Source organism: Pseudophryne corroboree, assembly GCF_028390025.1.
Source record: "Pseudophryne corroboree isolate aPseCor3 chromosome 3 unlocalized genomic scaffold, aPseCor3.hap2 SUPER_3_unloc_14, whole genome shotgun sequence".
Taxonomy (NCBI): domain Eukaryota; kingdom Metazoa; phylum Chordata; class Amphibia; order Anura; family Myobatrachidae; genus Pseudophryne; species Pseudophryne corroboree.
Window position 1 is genome coordinate 43,759 of NW_026967502.1, and position 17,762 is coordinate 61,520.

At 41.3% G+C, this 17,762-nt stretch overlaps 1 protein-coding gene across 1 annotated transcript; it reads right to left on the reverse strand.

The window, feature by feature from the left end:
* Window positions 1-16,435: 16,435 nt before the first annotated feature.
* LOC134983379 (gastrula zinc finger protein XlCGF17.1-like) lies at window positions 16,436-17,762 on the reverse strand. Its single transcript, XM_063949072.1, has one exon. The coding sequence runs from the start codon at window positions 17,730-17,732 to the stop codon at window positions 16,587-16,589; it is 1,146 nt and encodes a 381-aa protein (XP_063805142.1). The 5' UTR covers window positions 17,733-17,762; the 3' UTR covers window positions 16,436-16,586.

Sequence of the window (17,762 nt, forward strand, 5' to 3'; positions counted from 1 at the left end):
CGGTTCCTTGTAGCACGTGCCAATGACTAGTTTCTTCGCCTCTGTGCCCCCTCTTGTGATCTCAGCCCATAGCGACTTCACGTTATCTCCAGCCTCCCCCGAAAATACCCTCTATTAAGTTTGGTCTTAGAGATGGTTTAACAAAGAGACATACCCCTCCTCCCTTTTGGTAGCCCTGTCCCTCCTGAAAAGAGAATATCCCTCCAAATTCACAACCCAGTTGTGAGAGTCGTCCCACCATGTTTCCGTAATACCTATAATATCATACTGAGACTATGATACAAGCCATTCCAATTCCTCCATTTTACCCGAAAGGCTTCTTGCATTCACAAGCATACATCTTAGCTTAGCCTCTCCATTGCTCGTTTGTTTTAGTGGTATCTTATCTATATTTACAAGAGCCTTTCTAGACTTACCCTTACTGACTGTTATTCTCCTCCCTCCCTTTCCACCCCATCATGCTTAAGACAACCTTCCTCACTACTATCTCTATCTGACCTATTAAGACTTTCTAAACCCCCTCCCTGATGTTAGTATCCTCCCTTATGCTATGCACATTATTTTCTATATACCATATTGCTGAGCCATAGTCGTCATTAGGTAATAAATTGGGAATATCTTGGGCAATACCTGTGTCAGTATTTCCGGTGTCAATACCCATGCAAATACCCTTGCATCTGATCTTACGCTCCCCCTTCTCCACTGATCTGCGCACAGAAGTTGTTCTCCCCGGCTGCAGGCTCTCTTCCCCACCGGCTGCTGGTTCCCTCCAGCCGTTGGCTCCCTCTGGCCACTGCTTCCTCCTGGCCGCTGCCTCTTCCCGGCTGCTGGTTGCTGGTTTCCCCCTTGCTGCTGCCTTCTGGCTCCCCCGGCTCGCGGCTCTAACACCTTGCCGCTCTGTCCTCATTTGCTCCCTCGTGTGTGTGCGCCCAACATCACTTCCGGTTCTGGTTACTCAATGCTCTATCTCAGCAATAGGTTTCTACTACTTGCTTGAAATGTATTTGTAGTTGATCATGTGCTCATATTGCTTATTATACTAATGTATAACCTGTGACTACTGAATTTACTATAATTCTGTCAGTTTTTTCTGTCTATTCCGATCTTCAATGCTGGTGTAGAGCAGGGTAGGGTCAGATTTTATGTCACTTTAACGAAATTTAAAGTGATTACAGTCACAAATTGTGTAGTACACTGTTAACTATTATTTATCATGTCTAAGAGCAGCAAGGGTGAGGAAAATACACTCATAGCAGCACCAACGCTCATATCATGTCTGTCAAATCTGGGTTAACCTCTCAGGATCTGGTTCAGAAAAATTGTTTTAGCTTTCACCAAAGTCTCTTAAAAAATCCAAGGAGGACACAGGTGCAAGTTGAACGCCCATGGGCTACCTTTGTACAGGCATTATCCAGTATAGCTGAGTGGATAATTCCAACTTCTGTACCAGGGATAGGTTACACTATTAATCCTTACATGCAGCATCCACCTGGGGTTTATCACATCCAGCGGGGGAAGCAGCAGCCTCTCAACAAAAACAGGCTGAAAGGCCAGTGGTAAGTAAAGCACATAGACATGAAACAACATCTTCACAGTCTACACATGCTTCAGATGAGGATTCGTTGGAGAAAGAAGACTCATTACACTCTGGTTCTGCATACAAAGATGAGGAAGGAGGTCTTAGCTCAGTGGACATATCTGAGTTAATTAATGCGATGAAAGCCATTCTATCCTTAGAATAATCAGCAGAGCCTGTGTTAAAATCTAAGTCACCTGTGTTTAAATGTCCCAAAACAGTCAGGACTGAGTTTCCTGGGTCAGAACAGCTGAAGGAAATTATGGAAGAGGCGTGGGCTACTTCCAGTAAGAAATGTAGAATTTCAAGGAAATGGAATTCCAATTATCCTCTTCCGGCTGAGGACTGTTCAAACAGGGAGGTGGCCCCCAAAGTAGATATGCATGTCATTTGGTTACTGGGAATATCTACATTACCTCTGCCTTCAACATCATTAAATGATGTCATGGATAGGAGAGTTGATGGTTTTCAAAACATTTTTATTTGTCTGGGGCAATCATAAGACCAGTCATGGCTTCAGCTTGGCTGGCAAAAGCAGTGGCTGCCTGGACTGATGCATTGGAAGGGGATCTTTCAGTTGCATTTAGAGAGCAAAAATCTCATGTAGCACATATCAAACAGGCTGCAATGTTTATGGAAGAAGCAGCCTTGAATATGGGTACTATTGCCTCTCAGGCATCAGCTTCAGCAGTAGCCGCTCACAGAGCAGTTTGGCTACGTACATGGAAAGCTGATTCAGAATCCGAAAAGGTTTTGGAGTCTTTACCTTTTACTGGAGATATTATTTTTGGTAAAGAATTAATCAGTATCTTGGAGTCAGAAGCAGACTCCAAAAATGTGAAGTTTCCTTCCACATACAAATTCAAGCCTAAAATTCCGGCTTTTCAGCCCTTTCTGTCTCAAGGGAAAACAAAAGAAGAAGTAGATGGCAAACAGTCCCAATACAACAAGTCTGGTGTTAAAGATGAATTATAAAAATAATTAAGAGTTCTCCGTTGTGATGATATTCAGCATATAGAATTTATTATCAAAGAAGGAACCGCTCCCAATATTCTGCGCAGAGGAGCGTGGACCAAGACAGAATTCATCAATGAGCCTGTGTCTTTAGAACACTTTACATTATTTATACCATAACATTATACAATTATTCAGAGCTTATTTACAAACAAGGTGTACATATAGATTAAATAATGGAGATACATTGGTTGATGAACAATAAGGGGAAATGCCAAATATGGTCCGATTAGCTAATTAAAGAGAGTGGTTTTATCCATAAGATGGCAGACTTGTCCATGAATCTTGAATCTCCTATACATAACAGTTAGATTCTCTAATAGGCTTCGTTGTCATAAAGGTCATTCTTGTTCATAATAACGTGTTGTCCAAATTGAAGGTCCATCAGATATTCCATGATATGTCCTTGTTCTGTCACAAAGTCTCATACAATATCATTGAGCACTCGTTATCTACACAAAGGCCTTGCTACTAGCCACGTAAAACACCTAATCAAATGATGCTCAAGGGTTGTGGGAGAATATTACTCTGTGCATAGTAACTCTATACTAAAAGAAAACACTGTTTAAGGGAACATTAGAATATCAAGAATCAGCACAATTAATGAGACAATACAGGATATTTGATATAATTTCAACATTCCACCGTTTTGTTTAATCTCTAAACAACTATCATATAATAAATCAAATATTCACCATGTTTAAATGATTTGTCTGGTGATGAGTGGAGTAGTGTGAGATGTGAGATAGAATAAGGAAAACCCGTTCTCTGGATGCAATCGCTGGCACTAGTCCACTGAGTATCGATGCGAAAAGCCTCAACCCTCCCGAAAACTTGTATAGATAAGAGAAATGGAAGAGGTAGCGACAGAATATGTTCTGTTTCTTTACCCTGGCTATAGGTTGAGGTTCTTCTTGCTGTGTGTGTGTATGAAGCAAAAGCATGTACGCACCTATTAAGTGTATATTTCTGTTAGTGTGATCATGTGTGGGCTACCGCAGTGTAGGTAACCGGGGTCATCACCATAAGATTAGGCTTTCTTTGGGGTGTTAGTATTTTGCAACATTGTTGACCAAGGGACGGCAGACATTTGATGCTTACACAGATTATGAGAATTATAAGAATTATCATCATGACATAATGTAACACTTGATATAGCCACTTAGAAATACTAGCTCCCATCCATCCAAAAAGATCCCAATCAGCCGATTGGTTCATGTGTTCCTGTAAATCTTGTAGTAATTTAACCTTCTGTTCAATGGGATTGTAATTATCTGAGATATTAAAACACATTCCTTTAAATTATTCCCATCCGCTACCTTCTCTGAGCAGTAACTAATGGATGGCTACTTGATTGTGAATCATACCTTCTCTAATGTCTCTCATTTCTTCATTAATGAGTCCTATAGAGGTATTTGTAGCCTTTATATTTTTAGCTAGCCCATAAAAGTAAAACTTCCTAGGTCTATCACAAGTCTATATAGCAAGCCAAAAGGCATATCAGTAAGGGTTTTTTTTATAGTAAATTAATTTGTAAATCATAGTATTTTAGCTCTATAACCACGAGATATAAATAGATACTTTTGGTAAGCATGTCTCAATTGATAAGTGATATATTTCTTCTTCTGCTCAAGTACATATTCATCAGTATCTTATCAAAACATCATTTTGTACATATTCCTAGTGTTATTATATCATCATATGCCATGGTCAGTGTGGGGAACATACTACATGTTTATGTTATTTTCCTTAAGCCATTATGGATCATGATGTAGGGAGAAATGTCATCAGTCACATAGAACCCACAGGTGAATTGTTACCTTACTTGCCACAGTACCAGGAACCTGATTCAGCTCCCCGTCCTGTCCCCCCCTTGTTCCACCAAGTATGAAATATATACAGTATATAATATCTGCCATCCAATCCATAATGAGCAGGTCTATTCTTAAACATTATACACCTTACAGGGATTTGCGATTCTTCCACTTTACCATCCATACCAAACAAGGCATAGAACTATTTACTGTCCCTTAAACAGTGCCTCCAAATTTATGGTGAGATCAGCCCCCTCGTTGGTGCTATTAGCCTCTCCAGGTGGGCTTCTCTCAGCAAATTTCTGTAAATAGAGGTAGTCCTTGGCGTGGTTCTTCCCCAATGATCTATAAGGAGACCTGATAAGAGAATTACAGACCATTCATAAACTCACCAGGCTTCATCTCATGCCAGCTGCTCCCAGCACTGCTGTTTGCCTGGTAGGAGACTGTGCTCTGGTGGATCTTCCTGAACTCCTTATTTTTTCCTTTCAGGCATGGCTATAGTATGTGGTGCCATTATTTAATTCAGCATGATACCTTATACTGGGCATGTGCCAATGAAAATCTAATATGGAAACCGGTTCTTGGGAACAGAGTTAGTGGAGCGATAGACATCAACTGGTGCTTATGCAAGACTACGCCACCCCCACACCACGTTCCCTGTGACTTTTGACAACATGATATCATGGTGGGATTCTCTGAGGCCAAAGACCTATAGGGCGGTGTAATTGTGGATTCCACTCTTATGATTAAATATATATATATATTGTTTTAATAATTTTATTCTATACAATGTGGCCAACCAGTGCTTTTGGCTGCCGCTAAACACTTTACAACATACTAAGACTTATTTCCTATAGGGTGGATAGTTATTCTGTATTGCCTGGGAAAGGTCCTTGTGTAGAGCGGGGTATTCTCTCTTTAGACAGGGAAGGCATGACTGCATCCTCTTACATTCATAGGAAAAGAAAGCTGAACTGTTGTCACCATACTCCCCTTACCAATGTGAGTAAGCCTATGGGCTTTCTCCGTCAGGCCAGGTACGGTAACAGTGATGTCAGTGCAGTGGTCTTACCTGTAACCTCACCAGATATCATTATTATCTGGTACACATCCATTTTCCCTTCCACAAGGATATTTCCTGTTATAAACAAGACTGGTACAATTGTATTCATTTCTCATAGGTTTAACATTTCTCTATTATACCATATTTTCTTCTCTGGAACAGGATACTTTCTAGATTTCTCATAGTGGCTCATTGTCAAGAAACATGGAATTAATATCTTCATTGTCTTTTATGACGGTAGTTTTCCTTGGGCCTTTGAAATATCATCGTTCCGTGTAGGATGACTCGGTGTAATCTCATTATCTTCATTACTACAATAGTCTCTCTCTTTTTTCTTTCTTAAAACAGACTTTCTTTCAGTCTTCAAACTTTCATGCGACCTTCATATTGTTTCTCAACTTTTCTTTTCCAATCACCTCTCTCGTTATGATCCATCTATTATCCTACATACTTTTCCTTTCTTCACTTGCATATCTTTCTAAAAAATAAAATGCACTGGAATATGCGCCATGCAGCTATTTATAGTAACAATATCTTTGCCTATAACAAATATATTCTACTCTCCCCCCTTGTGACAACCTTGTCACAAAACAGAAATTGTTTGTTATATGGGCAAATAACTCTTGGATAACTACGGGATCATAAAATAAAGACCATAAAAGTTTAAAAACATAATATTTAGAGAAAAAAAACAGCAGTATGAGGACCTTGTGGTAGGAAAAATATGTAAATTATGTCGGTTGATGTAGTATCAAATACAAGGAAAGGGAAAAAAATTAACAATATTATATATGTGACTTCTATGTGGAATTACAACATGTGCAGTGCAATGTGTGCATGAAAATCTAGACACTGGCTCCATCACTTAGTAAGTATCTGATATCCTGGCATCCCCGACCTGTATATTTACAAAGTACATAGAATAACAGATTATTATTGATAATATTACTATCACAATAAACTTTGATATATCAATAATCTATTCTTCTGATTTTGCAATAGTCTGGATTTTCATACTAGTATTTTGTCCATACGGAACCAACTTTTGTGACTTTCCTGTGGGACTTACAATATAAACAGGCTGTAGCTGTGGTTCTGTAGGATTACTTTGCCTGTCGGTTTCTTTCTTTTTGCTATTACAATCTAGACGACGTATTGTCATGTATAACTTGGTCTGAGAACATTCACATTTCCAGGAACCTTGCTTATAGGGAGTAACCCTTACCCTTTCCTTATCACAGCGTCTGGTACTACGTGCTGTGGACGGTTCCCCAGACTTATTAGTTCTGCATTTATCAGACCAAGGAACATTACAGTTCTGACAATCTCTCTTGGTACATTTCCATCCTGCTACTTTTGTATAAAGTTACACACAAAGAAAGGAAAGAATTGGTCTTAGTGTGGCGCACTTAACAGTAAATAGATACATAAAATATAACTTTTATTGTATTAATGTTAAAAGGCCTGTAACTGTGAAATGTGAATACCAAAAACAACAACTGACAAAACACAGTGTAACATATATTGTTAAAAACACACACTGTACCTACTGTGTCGTGTACACCATATATAGTCAATTCATTTGTACTATGACTTCCAATGATATTGTGTGTACTGTCCATTTAAGTCAGAGCTAGCCAAACCGGTCCTCAAGATCTGCCAACAGTGCATGTTTTCCAGGCCTCCCGGAGATCTGTAGAATTGTCAGGTAGGAATAAATGCAGCACATCTTAATTAGTAATGACTACACCTGTGCACCAGCTAGGTGGCCTGGAAAATGTTGGTAGATCTCGAGGACTGGTTTGGCCAGCCCTGATTTAAGTGCTTATATAAATAAAAATATTTGTTAATGTCTTGCAGTGTACTCTCTTATTCATTACCAGGTTTTGGGTAGTATAACCTTCAAGGTGCTAAGTATACTATTGAGCTGTAATATCACAGTATTGTCTTGTGATGTATTTACTTATTATATGAATCTAAACTGGGCTCAATAAATATGGCCTGGTGTATAATTTTCCAGGATAATGCCTCACAAATCTTGGACACTATTACATAATATTATATAAATGATAAACTGCTGGCTAGTGTTTCCCCTCTGTTGGAGTCCACATACATCTAAGTGCTCTCAGTCATTGCTGGCAGCCTTATTAGTGAAATCACTGTTCTATTATATACTTCTGAGTAACGGTTGCCGTGTATCTATTTGCTGTTAGTACAGTCCACCTACTCACACAGCAATTATGGGGGTCATTCCGAGTTGTTCGCTAGCAGTTTTCGTTCGCATTTCTGCTAGTAGGTGAAAAACCGGCAATTCTGCGCATGGATTGCAATGCGCACACGCGGCGGACATTAACATCATCCATAGTACTTTAACACAAGCTCGAACTACACTTTTCAGACGCACTACACACCGCAGAATGATTGACAGGAAAGGAGCTTTTCTGGTAGGTAACTTGCCGTTTTCGAGGAGTGAGCGTAAAAACGCAGGCGTGTCAGATACAAACGCAGGCGTGCCTGTAGAAACGTAGGCGTGGCTTGGAGAACGCTGGACGTATTTGTGACGTCAAATCAGGAACTGAATGGTCTGAAGTGATCGCAAGGAAGGAGTAGGTCTGGAGCTACTCAGAAACTGCTCAATCTTATTTTGCTGCCGCACTGCGATGTTTTCGTTAGTACTTTTGCTATGCTTAGATACACTCCCAGTGGGCGACGGCTTAGCGTTTGCATTGCTGCTAAAAGCAGCTAGCGGGCGAACAACTCAGAATGAGGGCCTATGGGGGTAATTCCAAGTTGATTGCAGCAGGATTTTTGATAGCAACTGGGCAAAACCATGTGCACTGCAGGGGAGGCAGATATAACATGTGCAGAAAGAGTTAGATTTGGGTGGGTTATATTGTTTCTGTGCAGGGTAAATACTGTCTGCTTTATTTTTACACTGCAAATTAGATTGCAGATTGAACACACCCCACCCAAATCTAACTCTCTCTGCACATGTTATATCTGCCCCACCTGCAGTGCACATGGGCCCTCATTCCGAGTTGTTCGCTCGCAAGCTGCTTTTAGCAGCTTTGCACACGCTAAGCCGCCGCCTACTGGGAGTGAATCTTAGCATAGTAAAATTGCAAACTAAAGATTAGCAAAATTTCGAATAGACACTTCTTAGCAGTTTCTGACTTACTCGGCATCTGCGATCAGTTCAGTGCTTGTCGTTCCTGGTTTGACGTCACAAACACACCCAGCGTTCGCCTAGACACTCCCCCATTTCTCCAGCCACTCCTGCGTTTTTCCCAGAAACGGTAGCGTTTTTTCGCACACACCCATAAAATGGCCTGTTTCCGCCCAGAAACACCCACTTCCTGTCAATCACATTACGATCACCAGAACGAAGAAAAAACCTCGTAATGCCGTGAGTAAAATACCTAACTGCATAGCAAATTTACTTGGCGCAGTTGCAGTGCAGACATTGCGCATGCGCATTAGCGACTTATCGCTCCGTTGCGAGAATAAAATACCGAGCGAACAACTCGGAATGACCACCATGGTTTTGCCCAGTTGCTATCAAAAATCATGCTGCGATCAACTTGGAATTACCCCCTATGTCTCTTATCATTTTTTAGCAGTCAGCTAATGCAGTATTGTTTAACGCTGCGTGTGGCAATGTGCGTTGCTTCTATTATCCCGTCAGCTTTTGAAGCGCTTCCACTCAAATATCACAGTGTGCAATATCACTTCTTATATTCAATAAAGATGTTGAAATTGTGATATTAGTGGATGCTCGCAATCATTGCTATCAGCATTATACACAAATTCACTGTTCCAACGTGAACTTGCACATGACAATTGTCGTATATATGACTGCTATTGGCGTGATATGCCTAATCACATGACAACTTTATATTGTAATATCACTAATACTTCTTGAACTTTAAATCTCCAATATTTCTTAATATAGTGGAGCTTGATTCATATTGCTGAATTGCTATAATTGAGTGGTAGAGGGGATCCACTGCACTATCCCTGCATTTTATAATTAGGGCAGACTGGGGATTATTTCCCCACGTAATGCGCTGTATCAGTTGTATTGTCTGCAGCGGACTGAATTAATACAAGATTTCACACCTAGATATAAGATGTGTCCATAGTGTGAGGCATTAATTTCAACATGCTTAATTAATGTCACAAAATGTCAGTGTCCTAAATACTCTCCTCGAGCTATTATGGATCAGGCAACAGTTTATCCCAACTGATGGTCTGTGACTGTGTTCCACAGATTGCAGGTCCCACTCATCCATTCACTAAGGGGGAGCCATTACTTTATACATGTGGCAGTTGCAGTATGTTTGTAATGTATCACAGACAATTATATAAAAGTATCAAGTGGACACATTAAACTCTGTGTCTTAAACTGATGTTACACTGTTGCTATCTATTCAGCTGTTTGTTCACCTGTAACTAAATAATAGGCTGAGCTCTGGTAAGTATATACTAAGCCCTATCAGTATCACAGAGCATTGAGCCCCAGGAGTACACTTTCACACAAATCGCACTTTGACTATTCCACACATAATTGGTATGCACAAAATGATGAATCACATAGGCACAGTGTGCATCGCCGACGTGCGTTTCACAGATATAGTTTTTTCAGATTTTTGCACAGCGGAGAGACTTTTCTCAAGGTGTATTCTGAGACTGATATCAATATCAGGCGGAAAATGACCAATACTATAAACACAGTTCAAACGTGGGATTCGAACTAGTGACTCTGACATCACTGGCTGCAGAATATATCACTGTGGGAAGGACACTTAACCATTAGGCTACAGAGCCTGCCCATGTTTTTGCACAGCGGAGAGACTTTTCTCAAGGTATATTCTGAGACTCTTACCAATATCAATATCAGGTGGAAAATGACCATTACTATAAACACAGGTCGAACCAGTGACACGGTCATCACTGTGGGCAGGAGACTTTGGGGGTTATTCCGAGTTGATCGCTAGCTGCCGTTGTACGCTGTGTAACAATCAAATGGCTAATCTGCGCATGCATATGCACCGCAATGCACACGTGCGTCGTACGGGTACAAAGTGCTTTGTGGTTTTGCACTGGTTCTAACGACGATACCAATCGCACAGCCAAAAGCAAGGAGATTGTCAGAAAGTGGGAGTTTCTGGGTGGCAACTGACGGTTTTCTGGGAGTGTTTGGAAAAATGCAGATGTGGCCAGGGCGTGTATCTGACGTCAATTCCGGGACCTTTGTTGCTAGAATCATCGCACACGATAAGTAACTACAGGGCTGGTCTTGTTATGCACAAAATGTGTTTGCAGCCACTTGACTGCACAGGTATTCTTACTTCTTCAGAGTGAAAATATACTCCCCTGTGCGTGGTGACAATGCGTTTGCACGGCTGCTAAAAGTAGCTAGCGAGCAACTTGGAATGAGGGCCCTTATCCATTAGGCTACAGAGCTGGTCCATGTTTTTGCACAGCAGAAAGACTTTTCTCAAAGCATATTCTGAGCCTGTGACTAATATCAACATCAGGCGGAAAATGACCTACACTATCAGGTTAAAACTGGGATTCAAACCAGTGACCCTGACATGGTCTGCAGGACACTTGACCATTAGGATACGGAGCCTACCCATGTCATAGTGCAGCAGAGCGACTTTTCTCAAGGTATATTTCGAGACTGTTACCATTATCAACATCAGGTGGAAAATTACCAATACTATGAACAGGTTGAACTCGGGATTTGAAGCAGTTACCCTGACATCACTGCTATTTAGGATGAATGTCAGACTGATATTAAGATAGACAATACAGAGGGAGAAGAAGAGACGTATGTGAATGATATAAAGGCAGAAGATATAGATGGAGAAGAGACGTATGTGACTGCTATAAAGGCAGAAGATACAGAGGGAGAAGAAGAGACGTATGTGACTGATATAAAGACAGAATATACAGAGGGAGAAACAGAGACGTATGTGACTGCTATAAAGGCAGAAGATATAGAGGAAGAAGAGATGTATGTGACTGAGATGAAGGCAGAAGATATAGAGGAAGAAGAAGAGACTTATCTGACTGATATAAAGACAGAAGATACAGAGGGAGAAGAAGAGACGTATGTGACTGCTATAAAGGCAGAAGATACAGAGGGAGAAGAAGAGACGTATGTGACTGCTATAAAGACAGAATATACAGAGGGAGAAGAAGAGACGTATGTGACTGATATAAAGGCAGAAGATATAGAGGAAGAAGAAGAGACTTATCTGACTGATATAAAGACAGAAAATATAGAGGGAGAAGAAGAGACGTATGTGACTGATATAAAGGCAGAAGATACAGAGGGAGAAGAAGAGACGTATGTGACTGATATAAAGGCAGAAGATATAGAGGGAGAAGAAGAGACGTATGTGACTGATATAAAGGCAGAAGATACAGAAGGAGAAGAAGAGACGTATGTGACTGATATAAAGGCAGAAGATATAGAGGGAGAAGAAGAGACGTATGTGACTGATATAAAGGCAGAAGATACAGAGGGAGAAGAAGAGATGTATGTGACTGATATAAAGGCAGAAGATACAGAGAGAGAAGAAGAGGCGTATGTGACTGATATAAAGGCAGAAGATATAGAGGGAGAAGAAGAGACGTATGTGACTGATATAAAGGCAGAAGATATAGAGGAAGAAGAGACATATGTGACTGATACGAAGGCAGAAGATATAGAGGAAGAAGTGACTTATCTGACTGATATAAAGACAGAAGATATAGAGGGAGAAGAAGAGTCGTATGTGACTGATATTAAGATAGAAGATACAGAGGGAGAAGAAGAGACGTATGTGACTGATATAAAGGCAGAAGATACAGACGGATATGAAGAGACATAAAGTGGGGATCGAAAGTTTGGGCACCCTAAGCAAAAATTCATTTGAATGTGCAAAAAGAAGCAAAGGAAAGATGGAAACATCTCCAAAAGGCATCAAATTACAGATTAGACATTCTTATAACATGTCAAAAAAAGTTTGATTTTTATAACATGTCAAAAGAAGTTTGATTTTATTTCCATCATTGACACTATCAAAATAACAGAAAACAAAAAAATGGCGTCTGCAAAAGTTTGGGCACCCTGCAGAGTTAATACCGTGTACTGCCCGCTTTGGACAGCTGTGACCTGGCAGTGTCATGGATTGTTCTCAATCATCGTATGGAAAGACCAGGTGATGTCAATCTCAAAGGTTTTAAAAGCCCAGACTCATCTGACCTTGCTCCAACAATCGGCACCATGGGTTCCTCTAAGCAGTTGTGTAGAACACTGAAACTGAGAATAGTTGACACTCACAAAGCAGGAAAGGCTATAAGAAGATAGCAAAGCGTTATCAGATGCCCATATCCTCTGTTCTAAATGTAATTAAGAAATGGCAGTCATCAGGAACAGTGGAAGTTAAAGCAAGATCTGGAAGACCATGAAAAATATCAGACAGAACAGCTCACAGGATTGTGAGAAAAGCAAGTCAAAATCCATGTTCAAACTTTTTGGTATAAACTCCACTCGCCGTGTTTGGAGGGAGAAGAATGGTGAATGGCATCCCAAGAACACCATACCCACTGTGAAGCATGGGGGTGGAAACATCATGCTTTGGGGCTGCTTTTCTGCAAAGGGGATAGGACGACTGATCCGTATTAAGGAGAAGATGAATGGGGCCATGTATCGTGAGATTTTGTGCAAAAATCTCCTTCCCTCAGTAAGAGCATTGAAGATGGAACGTGGCTGGGTCTTCCAGCATGACAATGACCCCAAACACACTGCCCGGGCAACTGAGTGGCTTCGTAAGAAGCATTTCAAGGTCCTGGAGTGGTCTAGCCAGTCTCCAGACCTCAACCCAGTAGAAAATCTGTGGAGGGAGTTGGAAGTCCGTGTTGCCCAGTGACAGCACCAAAACATGACAGATCTAGAGGAGATCTGCATTGAAGAGTAGGCCAAAATACCTGCTACAATGTGTGCATACCTGGTCAAGAACTACAGGAAACGTTTGACCTAATTGCCAACCGAGGTGATATTACAAAGTATTGAGTTAAACTTTTTGATTGTCCAAATATTTATTTCCCACAACAATAAACAAATAAATAGTGTAACAATCATACAATGTGACCTCCAGATTCTGTCTCTCACAGTTGAAGTCTATGATGGAAATTACAGACCTCTCTCATCTTTTTAAGTGGGTCAACTTGCACAATCGGTGGCTGTCCAAATACTTTTTTGCCCCACTGTATGTTCAAGATTATTCCATACATGAGATTATAATGTGGTACTCCTTATGAAAGTGAATGATGTTTTTTTAGTAGATTAGAGGTGGCGTACCTCACTTACACAATATAATGTGCTATAACCCTTATAATGGTTTCTTTATATCTTAACCCCACAAATAAGATATGCAGGTGATCTTAGGAATAGCATACCTCAGTTACATAGTGAGGAACAGTATAACACACATCAAGGTATCGTTATCATAAGGTATGTCTCAAGCGTACCATTACTCACAATGAATACAGCATAACTCCATATATAAAGGTCTTTGCGTCAAATAGACTTGTACAGTGATGCAATAAAGGTACAATTTATTTTACAAATGGTTTAAAATGGTTGAAAAAATAAACATACAAGCCTTAGGGGGGGGGGGGGCTGTGCGAGATCCCAGCAAGGAAGAATATATGATTTTGTTGAGCTGAGGTCCGGTAATGAAGCTCCAAATCCCACATATATAGAAATAAAATAGATCTTACCTTACATGGGAGACACAAATCCACCTCACCTGTGCAAAGACCTCCTTTGGTCACCTCAGACTCGAAACGCATAGAGAGTCCCGCCCCCCCCCCCCCCCCCGTAATGTCATCCCACTATTCAAATGAGCTGTCAAAATCGCACATAGCCAAAATTGCAAGTACATACAGTCACTATTGCTGGTTCTGGGCTCTGGCTACTTCAAGGGAAATCGCATAGTCACAATGGCAGCGTGTGTACCCACCTTTATACACCAGACGGGATATTTATACACAGCAACACTGATATTATGTGGACACAAAAGTAACAATACAAGTGACACATTAACAGGAAATTGTTTCTGTCACCATAGCGACAATTATCTGGAAATAAGATAATACAAAGACAAATAAAAGACTCAACGGAAATCTTTTGTTTTTAAACAACTTTATTTCATATCTTTAATAAGAGATTTTTGTCTATATTTTAAACTTAAAATATACTTTACTCTGCACATGGATAAAATATCCTTTAAAGCACAGAAACAATTTCAAGTTACGTGTTAGTATTGCAGGCAAGTAAAACAGATACATATCATTCAGACCCAGCCGCAATAGTGGCCCGCAGCAGTTTGCTGGTGTTGGCAAAATGCACATGTGCAGCGGCCGTGCGGACACGCACATTGTGGCCACATACCTGAGGGGCGAATGCCGGCAGGCCAGGACCATTTTCCGGAGGGCTGTGTGATATCACATATGCGTTCCTCTTTAACCCCCTATAAGCTTCCAGAGTGCACTTCATCTCTCATCTTTTCCAAGTTACTACAAATGATATGAGATCGGTAGCAGCACTACTTTCAGGATTATTACACAGAACACACATAAAGGCTGACACAGCAAATAACAGTAACACATACAAGGGATTAATTAGAAATAAGGAAGCATAATCATCCATAAGTCTAATTATCAACTGGTTCTGTGCGAGACCCATACACCTCTTTACTGCCTCCAGCAGCCCCTGGTACTGCACTGCGGCCATCTGCCCTGTATTCCCCACTACTGCCTCCCACCGTCTCCCCCACTACTGCCACTGCCCTGTCTCCCCCCACTACTGCCACCTGCCCTGTCTCCCCCATTCCTGCCACCCACCCTGTCTCCCCCACTACTGCCACCCACCCCGCCTACCCCCACTACTGCCACCCGCCCTGTCTCCCCTCAACCTGTCTTTACCCCACTACTGCCAACCTCCCTGTCTCCCCCTACTGCTCGCCACCCTGTGCCCCCCCTCTTCCACCTCAGCACTGCTTGGGGACAATATTACCCATAGACAGTGCCTCTGGCAGCCCCCGCTACAGCACTAGTGCCACCACCCTGTCTCCCCCTCTGACATCTCAGAACTGCTTGGGGATTCTTGGTACTGCTGGTAACAGTCCTTTGTCTCCAGATGGAAGTAAGAAAGCAGGGCAGTAAGGAGGCAGATGCTGCTTCTGGTACAATGGACCCTGGTCATGTAGGGCTGGGAGAGTCAGTAAGATTATGTAATAGAGTCACCATCTTACAGGCAGCCGGTGAAGGGAGCAGAGAATGGGTGTTATGTGGCAGGAACGGGCTGGTTAGGTAACAGCCTGGCTGCTGCATTCTGTACAAGCTACAAGCCGTGTAATTCTTTTGCTGGGAGACCCAGGTAGAGGACATTGCAGTAGTCTATGTGTGATGATACAAGTGCATGTATGACTGTAGGTAGATCTTCTGAGGGAATCTTCTGATTGTGGCTGATACCTGATGTCTAAGTGTCACTCCACCATCCAGGACACCAAGATTCCACTCAGGATCAGCATTTTGTAACTCTGAACCCACAAGCTTAAGTCTGGTTGGTTTGCAAAGCTGAGCTGTAGCCCTGCCCTTTGTTGGTGAGTTTCTATCATAGGGACCTGTTTCACCAGGACTGAGTCACAGCCAACTGGCATCACCCACACCTGGAGCTCAGCTAGACAACTATTTAGGATTGGTACTGGGTTCTCAGTACCTGGAGCAAAAGACAGGTCATCTGTACAGCAGTGGTAGATGATGGCATGACATCTGATTATTTCACCCAGTGGTAACATGTATATTGCAAAAAGCATAGGAAATAGAAGAACCTTGAAGAACAACGCATGGCATTGATGAGAATACTCCAGAAGATTAAAATGGTTCCTCACCTGAGTGGTCTATTGTGCTGATTTATTTCTCAGAGTATGGAAATGGCCTCTCACTTGTGACTTCGCTGAAGTGTAACAAGTTGTGATTTCTATGTAAAACATTTCACACACTCAGAACATGGAAATGGCTTTTTCCGTCTGACTTCTCTGATGTGTAAAAAGATCTAATTTCCGTGTAAAACATTTCCCACATTCTGAGCAAAAAATGGCTTCTCACCTGTGTGACTTCTCTCATGTTTAATAAGATCTGATTTGTGTGCAAAACATTTCCCACACTCAGAACATGGAAATGGCCTCTCACCTGTGTGACTTCGCTGATGTGTAACAAGTTGTGATTTCCAGGTAAAACATTTCCCACACTCATAGCAAGAAAATGGCTTCTCACCTATGTGACTTCTCTCATGTTTAATAAGATGTGATTTCTGGATAAAACATTTCCCACACTCATAGCAAGAAAATGGCTTCTCGCCTGTGTGACTTCTCTCATGTTTAATAAGATGTGATTTCTGGATAAAACATTTCCCACACTCAGAACAGGAATACGGCTTCTCACCTGTGTGACTTCTCTGATGTGTAACAAGAGCTGAGTTCTGTGCGAAACATTTCCCACACTCAGAACAGGAATATGGCTTCTCACCTGTGTGACTTCTCTGATGACAAACAAGATCTGGTTTCGATGAAAAACATTTCCCACACTCAGAACAGGAATACGGCTTCTCACCTGTGTGACTTCTCTGATGTCTAATAAGAACTAATTTGTATGCAAAACATTTCCCACACTCAAAACATGGAAATGGCTTCTCACCTGTGTGACTTCTCTGATGTCTAACAAGAACTGATTTCTGTGTGAAACATTTCCCACACTCAGAACATGGAAATGGCTTCTCATCTGTGTGACTTCTGTGATGTATAATAAGATCTGATTTCCGTGCAAAACATTTCCCACACTCAGGACATGGAAATGGCTTCTCACCTGTGTGACTTCTCTGATGTCTAATAAGAACTGAATTGTATGCAAAACATTTCCCACACTCAGAACACAGAAATTGCCTCTCACCTGCCTTACCGGTCTGTGGGTTAATAGGCTTTGTGTTCTGTGTAAAACATTTGGCATCTATAGCACATGGAAACTCTGTATCTACTCTCAGAGCTGTACCAGATACACCAATATCAGAGTGATCAGGAGAATATTTTGCAGGATCAGAGGGACCAGCTGATAGAGCTGGATGTATAATTGGGGTAATGGGGTTATCTCCTGGAGAATCCTGTCTACTGTCATTATCTTTTATGTCACAATCCGGGGATAACATTAGATGTCCTTCTGAGATATTCCTGCTTGT